This window comes from Equus asinus, chromosome 24 (assembly GCF_041296235.1).
Source record: "Equus asinus isolate D_3611 breed Donkey chromosome 24, EquAss-T2T_v2, whole genome shotgun sequence".
In the NCBI taxonomy this organism is placed as follows: Eukaryota; Metazoa; Chordata; class Mammalia; order Perissodactyla; family Equidae; genus Equus; species Equus asinus.
In genome coordinates this window covers 45,022,974-45,040,310 of record NC_091813.1, presented here as the reverse complement: position 1 = coordinate 45,040,310, position 17,337 = coordinate 45,022,974, and the positions used below count along the sequence as shown (strand labels likewise).

Here is a 17,337-nt window from a genome sequence, read left to right as displayed (position 1 = left end):
TCATTATAAAAGTATTCCAATTAATAATGAAAAGGAAAAAACAGAATTAGAATATCACCATTATGCTGCCCCCAGTGAAATAATGGATCCAGACATTTGCTGCATCGGTATCTGCTAACTGCTCAAAACAGAGACAACCAGATATTAAGAGCCTTCTGTTGAAAGAACATGTTACCAAAGGGAGAGAAACGAGTCTGATTACTGCCAATTTGCAAGAAATACAACCAGTTCTGCTATAATGTGGTCTTAAAGACCTCTGCACTATATGAAGTCATGCAATAAAAACCACAGGACTTATGGCAAAAATGAGATGAAAAAACTTCCTCAGTGATTAAGATAGCAACCTAATAAAAACAGTAATGCAGTTTTATATATATTACATATATGGTCAAGAAGCATATAAATACTATAATAAATAAGGCACTTGACCTTGAAAACTCCCAGACGTTTGTGGAGGTGGCGTGGGAAGAGTTGCAGCTGGTGAGTGATTTGGAGTCGCAGAAGGAGGCTTCTCTGAAATTGGAGGCAAGTTGTAACAGCAGATGTGGGTTGATGTGGTCCATAAGCGGAGACCTGAGGTAGCTGGTAGATGCCTGAGGTCAGCTCAGCTCAGCTGGGTGCAGCTTTCTACGTCACCTGGTGTTTCTCCTGGAGGAAACTGCACATAAGCAGGGATGAAATTCATTATGTTCAAGTCGTTCCCAAACATATCAATCAAGGTGAAACAAATTTGCATTTTCACGGGAGTATTGTAGCAGAACTGACAGGAAAGAGAACAGAGAAACATTGAACTGCACCATGTGTGTGCAATCCCCAAATCCAGGCTGGGAGAAATTCTAGAGGTTAAATAGCTCAGGTTCATTAACAGATAAAGTGTAGAGAAAAGAAAGGGACAGAGGTAGAACTGTAGATTAAAAGACATTTAAAAGGCGTAACAAGTCTTAAAATGGAAAGACTAAGCTCCAGTGCCTGGGGCTGCACACTCGGATGGGAAAGCTGTCAGGAAACATTAGGTCCGGGACTTTGCAGAAGACAGGGGAACGGCTACTTTTGGGGCGGGGGTGGGGGGACTGGACAAGGGACTTCAGGGGAGGCTGACCAAGTTCTTTTTCTTGGCCTGAGTGGTGGTTAAAAGGGTGTTTGCCTTATAATAACTCTTTAACTATACATTAGTTTTCTGTGGCTTTTGGTGTCTTTATTAAAAAAAAAAAAAACCCGTCATACTGAACCAATGGTCAGAGTCAAGGGGAAAAAAGTAAAAGGTGGTTTCCTTCTAAATTCATGTGGCGATAGCTTTATCAAATGAAATCATGCAAGTGGCACCATTCATTTATTTATTCATAACACGTTAAACTCCTACGTGGTGCCAGGACCTTAGGAAAGAAAGATGATGTGACAAAGTTTCTACCCTCAAGGATGCAGACAAGTGTTTAAACAGATAAGCTACGGGCACTGCACCCATTGCTGCCACAGAAGAAGAACTGAGTGCTGTGGGCGAAGAAAGAACCACTGCCTGGGAGAGCTGGGGGTGGGGGCCCAGAGCAACTTTTGAGTTGTCTTTTTTTTTTTTTTTTTTGCTTTTTTTGCTTTTTCTCCCCAAATCCTCCCAGTACATAGTTGTCAATTTTAGTTGTGGGTCCTTCTAGTTGTGGCATGTGGGACGCTGCCCCAACATGGCCTGATGAGCAGTGCCATGTCTGCACTCAGGATCCGAACCAGCGAAACCCTGGGCTGCCGAAGGGGAGCACGCGAACTTAACCACTCGGCCACAGGGCCGGCCCCTGAGTTGAGTCTTAAAGTAAGACACTGCAGACGAGGAAAGGACGTTCTTGGGAGCTTTCCTGGCATCCTGAATCCCTAATGAGAATCCACTGTGCCTCTCCACCCGACGGCGATTATCAGATCACCCACACTCTCTGTGCTTGGAGGCGCCCTCTCAGACAGGACTGATCTCTCATCTCATCTCTCGCCTGCCCCTCTGGACACCCGGTGCCTCTGTTGAGTATCCTTTGCTCCCATCCTTAGACTGTTGTGGGGCTTTAGTCTCCACATGGAGGTCTGGCTGGCCTCTGGTGCCTAGGCAGGCCCAGTGTGTTCAGGGAAGACTTTATTATTACTCACTTTCTCTGCCAGTGCAGAATTAGAAATTCAGTAGTCAATCAAGTGACAAGCAGAGATGCTCTAGAAGGAAAGATGAGTGACTGAAAGAGAGAGAGCATGGCTAATACTCAAAAAAGCTCCGGCACGGGTGTCCACCCTCCTGTCCCCCGCTCTGTGGAATGTTAATACGTCAGCCAGCCAGTCCTTCCTCCGCATTTCTCTCCTTGAATTCTCTTTCCATGAGATGCAGAATGAGAACCCAGGGCTCGTTACAAACCACCACCACCACCAAACTCACTTTTATTAAGCTTAACACAGTGAATTAAAAAGAATGAAATAAATTATATATATTTTAATTAGTTGATTGTTTTGTAAGATGGTTAATCATTTTTTTTGAGGCAAGTCTGTTTTGCTTTGTTTTGAATCACAACTTTTAAAAAATTGTCTTCTCAAATCCTAATTTGAATGTTAAAAGCTGAATATTATTTAAATATGATGACAAAATTAGAGCAGTAGGTTTAAAAAATTGGTATTGCAGGATTCAGGTCATATGTCGGCTTGATTTAACTGTCCTTAGAAAATTATATGGAAATACCCCAAACTGTCTGATTCTACTTTTACCAGAAAGAATGCAAGTGTGCCTAGACTTGTAATAGTTGCTTCCATTATAACCATCAGAATGAGCTTTATTTTGAATAAATTCCGAAACTGATTTTCTTTAGCACATAAATTCTGATTTCTATTTCAAACAGTTACATTTCCCCCTTAATGTTGTATGTTACAAATGGGGCAGTTTTAACCACGGAGCAGGAAATATCTTACTGTAAGTGGCAGACGCAGCCAGATCTCCTGAGTCACAGACAGTGTCATGAGAGGTAGCCTTTAGACCTCCTTCGCTTCCCTTTACCCTTTATTGAGAGTCCACGTCTCCGTTCCCATGACCTACAATAAAATTTTTACTAATTATGCTGATTTAGTCACCACTCACATTTTTTTGGGGGGGATTGGCACCTGAGCTAACAACTGTTGCCAATCTTCTTCTTTTTTTTCCGTCACTTTTTTCTCCCCAAATCCCCCCAGTACATAGTTGTATATTTTAGTTGTGGGTCCTTCTAGTTGTGGCATGTGGGACGCCGCCTCAGCGTGGCCTGACGAGTGGTGCCATGTCTGCACCCAGGATATGAACTGGTGAAACCCTGGGCCGCCAAAGCAGAGCACTCAAACTTAACCATTTGGCCACCGGGCTGGCCCCATCATTCTCCATTTTAATATGGTTACTTCCAGAAAAATACTTCTCTATTAGTGTAAATATACTCTTAGGATAGCCATTTTTCAGTAAAACTGCTCTAAAGAAAAAAATTTATTTTGAACTCTCTTGTGCCACTGGCTCCCATCTTTAAGTGGGTAATATGCTTGGCATGACTAGGGGTCCACTTCATTCTCTAAGTGAGCTGGTGAAGTCCTAGCTGCAGCTCATGTCAAGTTTACATGGGAAGGGTCACCACCATAGCTTGGTATTCCGGGCAAAGGCCCCACCAGTAACTCTGGAGAGAACTGGAAGGGGAGGGATGGCTAAGCCCCACCCCTCCGCCCAATGGGATGCCGCCAGGGGCGCGGGCAGGTTGAATTCCACCCAAGGGCTTTACCTGGTTGTGGCACAGTCACGCAGTGGTTTCCCTGTATTCTGCCAGCACTGCCCTGGAGCAGCGCAGCCTCAGGTCCTTAAGTGCCACGTCAACATTCTGTACTTAAAGAATCGACAACCTAGGCATTTATTTTTCACACATTTCTTTTAGGTCAACGAATTTTAAATTTGTCAGGGACTACCTATACCTTTTAAAAACATTCTTTATTTCTGTCCCTTTATAAAAGCAGCAGTTTTCAGATTGGCCTCTAAGGAGGTCCACGGGGTGCCAAAGAGGCATCCGCAGGAGATGAGGACTCTAGGCCATTGTATCTGTTTTATACATGGGCTTTCCCAAAGGTAGCATCTTTAAAATAGCTATTATGATTAACTGCTTTAAAAGTTCTCCCATAATCAGAGAATTTTTAGTAAAAATGTTACAACTCTATGAATTTTCTTTCCTATTACTTAGAGAATTTAAGAAAAATTAATCATAATATCTAAGAGCAAAGACAAATACCATTTTGTTAAAACTCTGAATCTTTGCTTTGGGCAGATTTCTATTCCATGCGATTTTCAGTGAAATTAATGGGTTATTTCTCTATTCTACTGAAATGAATATGGAGCAGCAATGTAATTATAGAGACTTATTTGCACAAAAATGCTTTATTTGCATTTCATAAGATTTCAGAGGTCTTTATTCAGTTTGCAGTTTAACAAGCTAAAAGTAACCACCACAGATATGGCTTAATTGTTTAATTGGCTTAGCCTTGAAACTTAAAATAAGAATACTCAGCAACTGCAGTTTAAGAAAATCTTATTGACAGTTAATATTCATATCTCAATTACTCCCAGAATTTTAGAAAGTTATTGAATGAAAACTTTTACTGAATTTCTCTTCCCTCTGTGCTTTTGAATTTGGAGGCAGATCTGATTCCATGCTGGAAAGAATACTTCCTGAAAATGGGAGCCTGATAAGCACCATACAATTCTTTGCACTTGTTAACCTTACACTAAAAAAAAACCACTTTCCATAAAATCTTGGTCAATCCATATAAAGTTTGAGATTAAAATTTATGTAAAGACTACTAAAAAACAAGCATAAATTAATTTCCTTTTACCATTAACATTTAAGGCCACACATATGCCAGGTCATGTGCTCAAAGGCCCTGGGGTAAAGCTAGAATGAGACAGGGTCCCTGCCTTCACCTGCTAGAGAGGAAAGAATTACACAGAGCCTTATGAAGACTACAGTAGAGGTCTATAGAAGATGCTGTGAGGGGAAGGGTCATGTCCATGAGAGCCTTCTCAAAGAAGGCATTTCTAACGATCACATTGGTAGTTTGAATAAAATCCTACTGCCAAAACAGCACGAGAAAGTTTGCTGACCTTTAGTCCTAAGCAAAGTATGTGCTTCCTTTTACATTATTGAAGTACTTCCTTGTACATCATTAATTTTCTTAGCACACTTGGTTTTAGCTATGGTAATAATATACTAAAGGTAAATGCTCAAATAGTTCTAAGACTTTACTGATTATCTTTTTTAACAACCCACTTGAGTGAAAGCAATATGAAACAAATAGAATATTTACAATTTGGAATGTATTGATAAATATGATTGAGAACCCTTGTTGTCAAGGGTTCTGCTTGTGCTTTATGTGTTACAATAAATGGACATAATAGAAATATTTTAATGACCTACTGTTTATTGTCTTTTCTAGATGAAAACTTTACAATTCCTCATAATAAAAGGGGAGTTCTTGGAATGGTCAACAAAGGCCGTCACAGCAATGGGTCACAATTCTACATCACACTACAACCAACTCCCTATCTAGATAGAAAATATGTGGCTTTTGGGTATGTGCACTTTAAGTTTGTCTATATAATATTCATATATGTAAAAATGTGGTTCAAAAAGATTTGGATAAGTATTGTACATAGTTTATGGGTAACTCAAGATAGAATTCAAAAGCAAAAGTAATTCAAACATAGACAAACATTTTTAGAAATAAGTATTTTGTAAGAAGTTTGCCATCTATAAAAAAACACAGAAACCATCTAGGCCATTATAATGTTTTGTCTTTCCATCCATCCATCCATCCATCCTTCTATCTTCAGCCTCAAGGATATTATCAATTCTTAATTACTATGAATAATACTATAGCTTAATAATGTATATATCTTTAGATGCAGAAGTGAGGCAAAGTTATTTAAGTAATTGTCCATGAACATTGTGAAGAGACAGATAAAAACTATGCAAGTTACAAGTAATTTTTTTTTTTTTACTGAACAATTTAAAATAAGGAAATATCTCAGGTAATTATTATTAGCATGTGGGCCTAAAATGGATGATGAATATACTTTTCACCACTCCAGTGTTTCATATCTCTACTTAATTACTGAAGTGAATATAAGTTGAAGCTTACTTTGTCTCCTCTGAAATGATGTAAAGTGTTAGAACTTCTCTGCATAAGTATTAGAATATTCCAGCCACTCCATAGGGATAATTATTGACTCTTCATCCCATGAAGAAATTTCATGCCAGTGTTAATTTTAACCATAATTATTCCTTCAGTGTAATGCAGGTGATATTTCCAGGTTGAAAAAACAGAAATTATATTTTCATCCGAAGGATATTTCTTTAAAGAGATGAGTTTGTGTTAATAGATGCATAATCTAAAATAATGTGTTATCTCCCATTTTCCCTGGTCCTAATAAGCTGTATTCTGATTTTGAAAATGCCTTCTTCAATTATTTTTAAATCCAAATAACCCTCACAGTTTCCTTTCTATCTTTCCAAAAGGTCCCTTTTGCAAACACAGACATGACGACTTTAACACATTTAATGCCTCCTTCACCACCTCCACCCAGATGCAGAGCCTGAAGTCAGAATGGCATTCCAGGTCCTTCACTGTCTGGCCCATCTTTTTTCAGCCTTCACTTCTGCTAGCCTCTTAACTCATTCATTCAACCAGCATTTTATTAGGCACCTACAATATGCCAGTCATGGTGCTCAGTCCTGGGAAGAGTGATGAGGCACAATTCCTGCCCTTTAGGGAGCATATAGTGATTAGAAAACCAACAACTGTAAGACAGTGAGACGTGGGCTATGCAAGTTCTGTGAAGAGTGTGTTGGGAATAGAGAGAGGGGAGGACAACACCCTCCACCTCCTTCAGTAACAGTGAACGCAGATCCTTACACCGCGGTGGTGGAGGGAGGAGCACTTGGTCCCCTTTTGAGGACTGCTATTTTCCATGTGATTCACCTTCCTCCAGGGGACTCTCTCACCAATTTTTGTTGTCAACCACCACACTGGCCTTAGGGAGGCGCTGCACTTCTTACTGTTCTAGCCCAAGTATGATCTCAATTTCTCTCTTAAATCTCCAAATCACAGCTGAGTCTGGGCTGAAATATTGAAACAAGACCTTACAGAACACTAGGGGAGAGGCAGAAAGGTAATACCATAATAGGTAACTAGATCATCTGACCAAATGTAAACTAACTCCTCCAGGGACGCCTTCCTTCCCGGCTGTAGGGCTGCCTCTAGTGGAAGATGCTTTCTCTTCCCTCTCATCTCAGAGCATCTCCAGGTTTATCTGAGCTTCTGAAAGCCCAAACATGGTTAGCAGGGTCTAGAGAGATACAAAAATTTCCTCTCATCTGAGACAGACGCTCCTTCCCAGCTCTAGTTTCCGATCTATGAACTTGCCCCTTTTTCAGATGGAAGACATGGGAATGCCCTTCAGGGGAGACTGCATCGACCCACAGTCTTGTTGATGGCCTTGCTCAGTGGTTTCATAGGGAAAGAACATCAAAATATAAGCCATACAATCTCCATTCATATATACATAGGCACAAAGGGTATATGTTGGGGATAGTGGTGGAGGAAATTAATGTCATTATAAGGGACCTCTAAAGAGGGGAGGGGTCTTGGAAAACTTCATGAAAAGGTGAGATGAAAGTCAAGTAGAAGTTAGCAGGCTAGAGAAGGCTGGAAATGAAAATGAGTAAAGTAAACTTTAGGAAGAGTGAAGAGCCTTTGCAGAGAGGCCCTAAAGAGTAAGAAGAGTGGGGCGGGCCCCGTGGCCGAGTCGGTAAGTTCGCAGGCTCTGCTTTGGCGGCCCAGGGATTCGCCAGTTGGGATCCTGGGAGCAGACCTAGCACCGTTCATCAAGCCATGCTGAGCTGGCATCCCACATAGCAGAACTAAAAGGACCTACAGCTAGAATATACAGCTATGTACCCCGGGGGCTTTGGGGAGAAGAAGGAGAAAAAAAAGACTAAGAAGAGCATCTTATCTATAAGTCATTTGGTCTGGCTAGAGCTTAGTGCCCAGGGGAGAATGGAGAGAATGGAGGCTGGAGAAGAAGAGCTGGCCAGGGCCCAGGGCCCAAAGGGCTGTGGGTGCCATGCTGCTGAGCGTGGACCCCCAACCCAAAGGGAATGGGAAGCCATGGAAGAACTTTAAATTGGGAGCAACATGACTAGGTTCTCACTCTGAAAAAACCTCTTTTTAGCAGAAGCTAGGACTGAATTGACAAAGGATGAAAATGAAGGTGGAAAGGCCAGTTAACAAGTGATGGTAATAGTAGGCTATAAATGAAGTCCTGGTCTAAGGCACTAGCAGTACAGATGAGCAGGGGCTAAAGGGACAAATTCAAGAGATATTTGGAAGTTAGATTCAACAGGATTTTATGACTATTTAGATGCTGGTGGTGAGGTCATGGGAAGAGTCGAGAGCAGTGGCATCTAATAGAACTTTCCACAGTTATGGAAATATAATCTGTGCTACCCACAGTGATAGCCACTAGCCACATGTGGCCATTGAGCACTTGAAATGTGGCTAGTGCAACTGAGGAACTGAATTTTATTTAATTTTAATTAAATTTAAATAGCCATATGTGACTAGTGACTACTACCTTGGGCAGTGAAAGTCTAAAGAAGCTCCTAGATTTTGCAACTGGTTGGATGGTTGATGCTATTCACCAAGACAGAGAATACAAAAAGGAGGATATAGGAGACCTTATAAGTTCATGATGGGCAAGTTATATTTCATATTAAGATTAATGTGTTCAGTGGGTATGTCCCAGTCATCGTGCTAGGCACTGAGCACTGAGCACAAGCATGACCCCTGCCCTCATGGGAGAATCCAAAATCAATCAAAGCAGCATACAAATAAAAGTCAAATTTAACCCTAACTCCAATAAAGGAGAGGGGAACCTGACATAAGCAGTGGGGTCTGGGAAACTTCCCTGAGGAAGTGATGACTGAGCTAAGATCTGAAGGAAGTCCAGGAGGCTCCCAGGCCAAGGGGTAGTGGCTGGCAAGAGCAAAGGAGACAGAGACAGCTGTGGCAGGCAGGGCATATGGGGCCTCTGAGGTACTGAAAGCCAGGCTGGCCCGAGCAGAGCAAGCAAGGGGAGCATGCCGCAGGACAGCCCTGGAGGGGAGTGGGGAAGCCCGCCGTGATAGATCATTAGAGATTTTTGGTCTTTATCATAAGGATAATAGGGAAATTATTGAAGTGTTTAAGCAGGGAAGTGACATCAGATTTGCATTTTTAAACGATCTCTCTGCCATCAGGATAACAGATTGGAAGGGTCCCAGGGAAGACGTGGGGGAAGCATGACAAAGGACACCGCTAGATATTTAAGATATTTATGACTGATGTTAATTTAATTTGTAGGAAATAGCCTTAGCTAAGCTAGGTAGGAATCAATTTAGAAATGTAAGCTAGATGTGAACATTTATGACTCTCTAAATTTTCCATTTTTTCTCCTATATAGGCAATTGATTGAAGGAACAGAAGTTCTTCAACAACTGGAATTGGTTCCAACAGAGAATGAAAGACCAACACAACAATGTATAATTATTGACAGTGGAGATCTGTATACCTGATTTTCACATGAATATTTTCTGACAATTTATTATTACGTGTCTGATCAGCTGTTTCTAGATTTAATTAAACAACGCTTGATAAAAATTAGTTTGAAAACTGTGGCAGATGCTGTAGGTTGGCTCACGCAACACCCAATCCCTCCCCATTTTCCTTTCTTGCCTCTGCTATAGAGACTATAAAAGCAAAATACTCAATTTCCCAGCCTCTTTTGCAGCCAGGAATGACCAGAGGGTACCCCTCTGGCCAGTGAGACAGGAGAAGAATGCCAGTGGTCCTGTCCCTTCCCCTTCATGCAATCTTGAATGCAGAGGCTACAGCCATGAAGGAAAGGCCAAGATAACTGCAGGCATGTCAGCACCAACCTGAGCTGCAGAACCAATACCAGCACCCACCGTCTGTCTCCGGCCTTCTTACTGTATGAGACAAACAGACCCCTGTTTATGTTACTGTTGGTTGAGTATTTTGTTACCTGTAGCCAAAACCATTCTTAATTTAGCTGCAGTACCTAATGGCCTTTGAATCCTAAAACGTTTGTAATAGAATTTATGTTGTTGTTTGTAACTACATTTCTGCCGTGAGAAACGTGGTAAATAACCAAATAGGAGAGAAGCAACAGAAGAAAATTCATTGTAAGATTTCATTGTTTATATGTAGCATTCAAAAAAGGGTATATAGTCATGTGCTTAAGGAGGGGGCTATGTTCTGAGAAATACATGATTAGGTGATTTTGTCACTGTGCGAACACGATAGCGTGCACTTACACAAACCTAGATGGTATAGTCTGCTACAGACCTAGGCTGTGGTACTGATCTTATGGGACCACCATCGCATATGGGGTCTGTCGTTGACTGAAACATCGTTATGGGTGCATGACTGTACACTTTGGATGTTTTTCTGTGACAGGAATAGAATGCTTGTCTCTGATTCATACCAACCATATGAAAACCAATGGCTTGGGTTTCAGTCCCCATGGTGGCTGACTCCTGAGAGGTTATTGGGATCCAGCTTTATCAGCTGCTCCTTAATCTGAGCTTCTCAAACCCATGTCACCTGGGGAACTTTTAAAACAGACTGCTGGATCCCGTCTTTGACCCACTCAGAGTCTCTGGACAGGGATTCTGTGCATCCCTTTAGCTCTCTACCCAGAGGTTCTTCTAGCTTGTAATTAGCCAGCTGGGCACTAGTCACTTGGGAATCATGCGAGACATAAGTGAGTGGTTTCAGCCCCCTTTGTGTAGTCAGTGAAGTGCTTGACTCTGTTAGTGGTGACCTTGCTCAGCTGCTGCTGCCACCACAGCCACAGCACAGCTCCTGCTCTGCCCAGAGCCACTGAGCCACTACAGTTTTCTTGCCCTCAGTGGAAGATTTGTCTTCCAAGAAGGATCTCTCCTTGAGCCAGTCTCAAAGAGACAGGCCTCTAGTTGACTTGGGGCTTGCCAAAGGTAGGCATATGCTTATTTCACTTTTTATTTTGAAATGATTATAGATTCACAGGAAGTTGTAAAAACAGTAGCGTGATTCTGTATACCAATCACCCAGATTGCCCAAAGGGCACAACTTACACAACTACAGTACATTATCAAAACCAGGCAGTTGACATCAGTACAATGTGTGTGTTGCCCTTTTATGTGTAGATTCACGCGACTGACACCGCAATCAACACAGAACATTTTCAGGGCCACAGAGACCTCCCGCACGCTATCGTTTATAGTCACACCTACTCCTCTGCTCCCCACCATCCCTAACTCCTGAAAACCAGGATATAGTGTTTTGTGTTTTTGTTTTTTTTGAATAACAGCTTCATTGCTATATGGCATATGGTTTTATCCTCAGATCTGAGGTGGCTGGGGAGAAAGCATACTTCCTGTGTCATTCTCAACTGACCCAGAGGCAGCAGAGGGTTAAGAACCTGCATTCTTGAGCCAGACAGCCTGGCTTTGAATCCTGGCTCTCCCATTCCCTAGCTGCCAGACTCATGCAAGAACTTCACTCAACTCAAAACAGCAGTACCTGCCACACGGAGCTGTTATGAGGGTTCAAGGACTCAAGAATTTGTATACAGGACGTAGAATAGGACCTGTTGTGCTCTAAGTGCTCATAAATGTGTGCTCAATAAACTACTGGCGTATAACCTTCAGAGTGTTGCCTAGGAACTTGTATTTTTTTTTAAAGATTTTATTTTTCCTTCTTCTCTCCAAAGCTCCCCAGTACATAGCTGTATATATTCTAGTTGTTGGTCCTTCTAGTTGTGGTACATGGGACGCTGCCTCAGCATGGCCTGATGAGCGATGCTAGGTCTGCTTTGAACCGCTGAAACCCTGGGCTGCCGAAGCAGAGCGCATGAGCTTAACCACTCGGCCATGGGGCCGGCCCCCTTGGAACTTGTATTTTTTAAAAGCTCCTCAATGACTGATTAACAGGCAGATCTGGGAAACACTGGAAGCAGTCTCTCTCCTTCCTCTAAAGTTTCAGCCAACCTGAGAACTCAGCTATTTGCATGACACCTCCAGATCCTCCATGTGGGCCTTTGGATGGGTTCCTCTGGTCACAGTGGTGACATCAGCAAACGGGAGCTGGGCTTGCCACGGGGACTCTCACCAACCAGTGAAGCATGCGATGAATGAAACTGATACTTTGCAGAGATCCCAGTTAAAACTAATTACAAGCATGAGTCATGTAATAACCACAGCGATTCTTACTGCCAATGAACCTGTGTGTTAAGGCATTAAGCATTTTATCTGATATTGGGAAAGAACTGGGATATTTTAATGAGTGTAAGAAACTGATTCCAGCTCCCTTTGTTTTTCACTTTACCTGCAACGTAAAGATTGAACTCTGCCAACCTTCTAAAGGATGGCAAGGTCACGGTCCTTTTGTTTGCTCTCACTTTCCACTTTCAGGCTGTGTAGAAACTTTAACCCCAGATCTGTATATGCACTGGTTCCTATCACCATTTACAGGGACACAGTGATACTTCTGTATGAGAATGTCCTCTGTATTAGAATCATTTGTGTATTTAACTATGTCGCTTGGAGAAACTGATTGTTACAAAGGACCTAAAAGCTTATCCCAATTAACTCCAAATGTAAGACTTCCATTTAACCAAATTGAAAGACTTTGACTTGATTAAACAGAAGGAATTCTAGATTTTTCCAAGTCCACAGATATGAGTAAAGGATTCTGATGATTTCTACAAAATGTTAGTTATGTGACCTTGCCCTAATTGCTGTGGCAAAGTCAGGTACATATGCCTTATCTTACACTAAGCCGTGTTAATAAGGGGAGTGTGGTATCTGGACATTTTTCTTATTTTGGACAAATTGAGATAAACATTTCAAATTATCTAAAGAATTTGCCCCAAATGCAAACAGTGCTGGTTATTTGTTAATGAATGAGTAGTCCAGCAACCTCAGGATTCCATTCTCTGAGTTTTTTTTTTTTTTCCTTTTTCTCCCCAAAGCCCCCTGGTACATAGTTGTATATTCTTCGTTGTGGGTCCTTCTAGTTGTGGCATGTGGGACGCCGCCTCAGCGTGGTTTGATGAGCAGTGCCATGTCCGCGCCCAGGATTCGAACCAACGAAACACTGGGCCGCCTGCAGCGGAGCGTGAGAACTTAACCAGTTGGCCACGGGGCCAGCCCCCTTTTTTTTTTTTTCCTTTTTCTTATTCTCTGAGTTTTTACACTCTATACATAGTTTAAACTCTGTGATTGTTTTGGTCCCAGCTCTCAGCAAAGTGGTACTTGAATCACTTAACCCCTCACTTTCCTCATTTGTAAAAAGAACAGATAGAAGTAAAGTATTTAGATCCCTTCTGGCTCAAAAACTTGGGTGATTCTCTGAGTAAATTTGTAAAATCAGTAACAATACTATTATTTACTTTTGGACTTTAATTTCCTTGGTAAACTGAGGTAAACCTATCTCATAGTGATCTGAGGATTAATTGAGATAATAGGTGAAGACACTTCTAATGATGCTTGACGCATAGCAGATAGTCAATAAAAATTAGTTTCCCTTCTGGAATGTCAACCCACCAAAACCAGTCAAGCTGCCACGGACAGAATATCATCATCATCATTTCAAGAAACATCAAGTCCCTGTTATGCTCAGTATTAGCTATTCTCACTAACATCATATTAATTTGCAATCCACTGAGTTAATTCAAAGGTATATCCTCAAAATTACAATTGATCTCTGTCACACCTAGTGATACTCTCTCCCTTATAGAAACTCATTTTTTTAACTACTATATTGATTATACTATTCACTGCTCTTCCCAAAATGGAACCACAGCTTAAACTGGCAACTCTAGTCAGTCTAGATCTCAAATTTTATAAATCTTATAAATCATAAAAAATATTTCTAACAAACTCAATAGTAACATATATGACATAAATTACAAAATTTGATATTTGATAGGGAGCTGTAAAAATGTGAGACCTCATAGGTTCTTTGACTTCAGCTCGAGCCTATCAAAACACAGATTCCTAGGCCTCACCCCAGTTTCTGATTCAGTAGGTCTCGAGTGGGCTGGAGAATTTGCATTTTTAACACGTTCCGGGTGATGCTGATGTTGCTGGTCTGGAGACCACATGATAATAGCCACAGGGATGTATTAAAAACACAGACATCTGAGAGACTTGTGGCATGCAGGTAGGTGAAAGAGAAAAGTTATAAAACACAAGTGTGGGGCCAGCCTGGTAGCATAGTGGTTAAGCTCATTGCTCTACTTTGGTGGCCTGGGGTTCGTGGGTTCCGATCCTGGGTGTGGAGCTACACAGTGCTCATCAAGCCATGCTGTGGTGGTATCCCACATAAAAAAAATAGAGGAAGATTGGCACAGAGGTTAGCTCAGGGCCAATCTTCCTCACCAAAAAAAAAAATAAAATAAAAAGCCTAAAAAAAAAAACACTAAAATGTGACAATAGAAAAGAAAGAACAAGGAAAAATGATACGACCAGAAACTTTGATTTCATCAAGGCAGCAGGAAGTATGCAAACATTGGCCAATCAGAAGGGACAGCCACTGGAGACCTGGTGCAGGCCCTGGAGCTCCTGGCTAGGCTGGAGGTGAGCCCTCCAGCTGCTGGAGAGGCAGCATGGCAGTCCGAGGTCTGGGGGGAGGGACTGGGACACTTGGGCTGCTCAGAGCAGCGCCTTTTACCAGTCAGTAGAGAATCACCTGAATACTTTAATAACCAGAATGTCCATCTGGGGGCGTACCGGTGGAAAATCAGCTCTCCAAGACAGGATTGGGAGGAGCCCAACAGGTGCCTGGGCACAGGGGAAAGTAACAGCGAATGTGGGATATCCAGAAGCTGCCTAGGGGGGAGTTTAGCTTGAACTTGGGAGTTGTTCCTAAGTTAGAAAAAGGCTTACTTCTGTTTCCTGAAGGTCTGAGAGAGAACGGAAAAAGCTCTAGCTGACCCAGGCTTTGAAGGAGAAGAGAAATAAAAATAAATGTGTGTCAGGTGGTAGCCTAAAGAGAACCTAGACTGGGCTCCACGACTCCCGCACATCCCGGAGTTTGTTGTTGTTTCTACCCTGATCTTACATATATTTGTAAAACAAACAAAGAAACCAAACAAACAAAAGCTTTACAACATGTCTTGCTAGATGCAATTTCGTAGATGGTTCACTATAAAGAAGAGCAGCCATTTAGGAGGGTAGGATAGTTCTCCACAGGGTACGGTGTGAAGCAGTCTTCCCAAACTCCAACAGGCGTACACGTGTACGTATGGATCTCCTTAAAATGCACATTTTGACTCAGGACGTCTAAGATTTTGCATTTCTAACACATTTTCAGATGGTATGGATGATATTGGTTCGGAACCACACTTTGAGAAGCAAGAGTAAAGCAGTGGTTTTCAACCTAAGGTGCAGATTAGAAACAACTGGGAAGCTTTTAAAAATCCTGATGCCCAGGCATTATTCCAGACTAATTAAATCAGGACCCAGGCATCAGTATATTTCAAAACTTCCCAGTGGTTCCCATGTTCAGCCAAGGTTGAGAACAACTGCTCTAAAGTGTACTGCTCTCCTTTGAAACCCTGGAACAGTTATCAAAGAAATATCCACAATGTGGAGAGCCTCCTAATGCGAGGATCTCTAGTACTTTACCATCAATCCTCATCCTGTGTTAATACTAAGAATCCGAATATACAGTTTTAGCTATTAAGCTTTATGTATTACAATCCTTCTCTAACTTTGTTGAAATTCATTTAAATATGACACGAGGTTTAATACATGTTAAAACTGTATTATAGATGCCTGTCCTTGCTCTGGAATGGTGAAAATGACTTTGGAAATCTTCCTTGATCTAGCTCAACAGAGCCACATAAAACAATGCAAAATAAGCTGGTGTTTTGCTAGTCCTAAAACAAGAGAGTGACATGCCCCCTTAGAAGGACTAACAAAAATCTGAGGATTAGAGTTGAACACCCAGATGACAAATTGTAAAACAATGGCCTCCACAATGAGGTGCGTTCATCCTATGGTGTAAACAAGATAACCAATTGGGGTATGGGAAGAAACAGAACTTCTATTATATTTTTAACCTTAAAAAAACAAAAGTTGCCTAGCGCCTTCATTTGGTCTGGGTGTCAGATGGTCATGTGCTAAATAAATACCGCGTGTGAGGTTTCCTGAGTGAGGAGCAGACGTTTCACTGTTGGAAGGCTGATGACGAGACCTCACTTACTTGGCTGCAGTCGCCTGCTGCTGGCCAGATTGGATCATTCAAAAATCGTCAGTTTCTTGTTCACATCCGAACAAATCTCCAACTAGTGTAGTCAATAGAACAAATGTCCATAGTCATGAGGGTACAGAAGGACCCCACTGATTAGATTCTAGAGCGTTATAAAAGCTTTCAAGTTTAGGCGAAGAAAGGTAAAGCGCTTATGCAGTCATCTTTTCTGGTTTTTCAGAGCAAAGCAAATCTCGCAAAAAGTAATTAACGTTTGTGTTACTTTATTAGGATAAATTCGCCTAATTAAAATTACACGAAGAATACAAATAGCTGAAGACAGACGGCATTAAGTACAGCTTTTATAACCTAATTTTTACCACTTGATATAAGCATAGGCGCACTTGTGAATATTTTTGTGAGACTGGGCATCAGATGGCGCTCACCCTTAACAAAACCCTGAGCAGTGACAGAGCATTTACAGGCATTTCGAAATCCAGCCCTGATGCCAAGCAATCGGACGTTTCGGTCAAATCACTTTACTGAGTGTCGGTTTCCTCACCTGTAAAGTGGGAGTGGGAATGGACCAGATGGATTTCCAACTCAATTCGCCTTAGATTCTCTGACTAGAGTGGTGGCGTTGATTGGCTGCTGCTACCGACGGCTGAAATAGCAAGAAATTCGGAAGTCAGGTTGGGAAAGTGCGGCAGAGGTAGGAAAGTGTGCGGCTGTGGCTGGAAGGCAGGAGACCGCTTGCGGTGTTTCAGCCACTCACACAACGTGGGCGGCGGAGCCCAAAGTCCTTAACCACGTGGCGTCTCCATTTCCCTAGGGAGTCCCAACACGGGGTTACGTCCAGCAAAATCGATTTCCACAAAAAAAGCCCTGGTCCTACTAAACATGGATGCAAACACCGTGGAAACGCAGGACAACAGCACAAACTTAATTCTCGCCCAGGTTCCAAGCGCACGCACGGGAACAACTTCCGCCCAGCTGGACTCAGGTCCCCGAGGCGCGTCCCCGGAGGTC

General features: G+C 42.1%; 1 protein-coding gene and 1 long non-coding RNA gene across 3 annotated transcripts in view; one reads left to right on the top strand and one right to left on the bottom strand.

Moving 5' to 3' along the window:
* PPIL6 (peptidylprolyl isomerase like 6) overlaps positions 1 to 11,761 on the top strand; it is a 31,309-nt gene extending 19,548 nt beyond the window's left edge. The window contains exons 7-8 of one of the 2 annotated variants that reach the window (XM_044757574.2): positions 5,446 to 5,581; positions 9,512 to 11,761. In XM_044757574.2, the coding sequence (XP_044613509.2) occupies positions 5,446 to 5,581; positions 9,512 to 9,623 (248 nt within the window). In that variant the 3' untranslated portion in view covers positions 9,624 to 11,761. The remainder of the gene's footprint in view (positions 1 to 5,445; positions 5,582 to 9,511) is intronic. The other variant, XM_070496753.1, reaches the window with a different exon arrangement.
* LOC123280508 (uncharacterized) lies at positions 430 to 17,324 on the bottom strand. Its single transcript, XR_011497887.1, has 3 exons — positions 17,084 to 17,324; positions 16,871 to 16,972; positions 430 to 658 (listed from the first exon to the last, which is right to left on the bottom strand). It is a non-coding gene; the product is annotated as an uncharacterized lncRNA (long non-coding RNA).
* Positions 17,325 to 17,337: the final 13 nt, after the last annotated feature.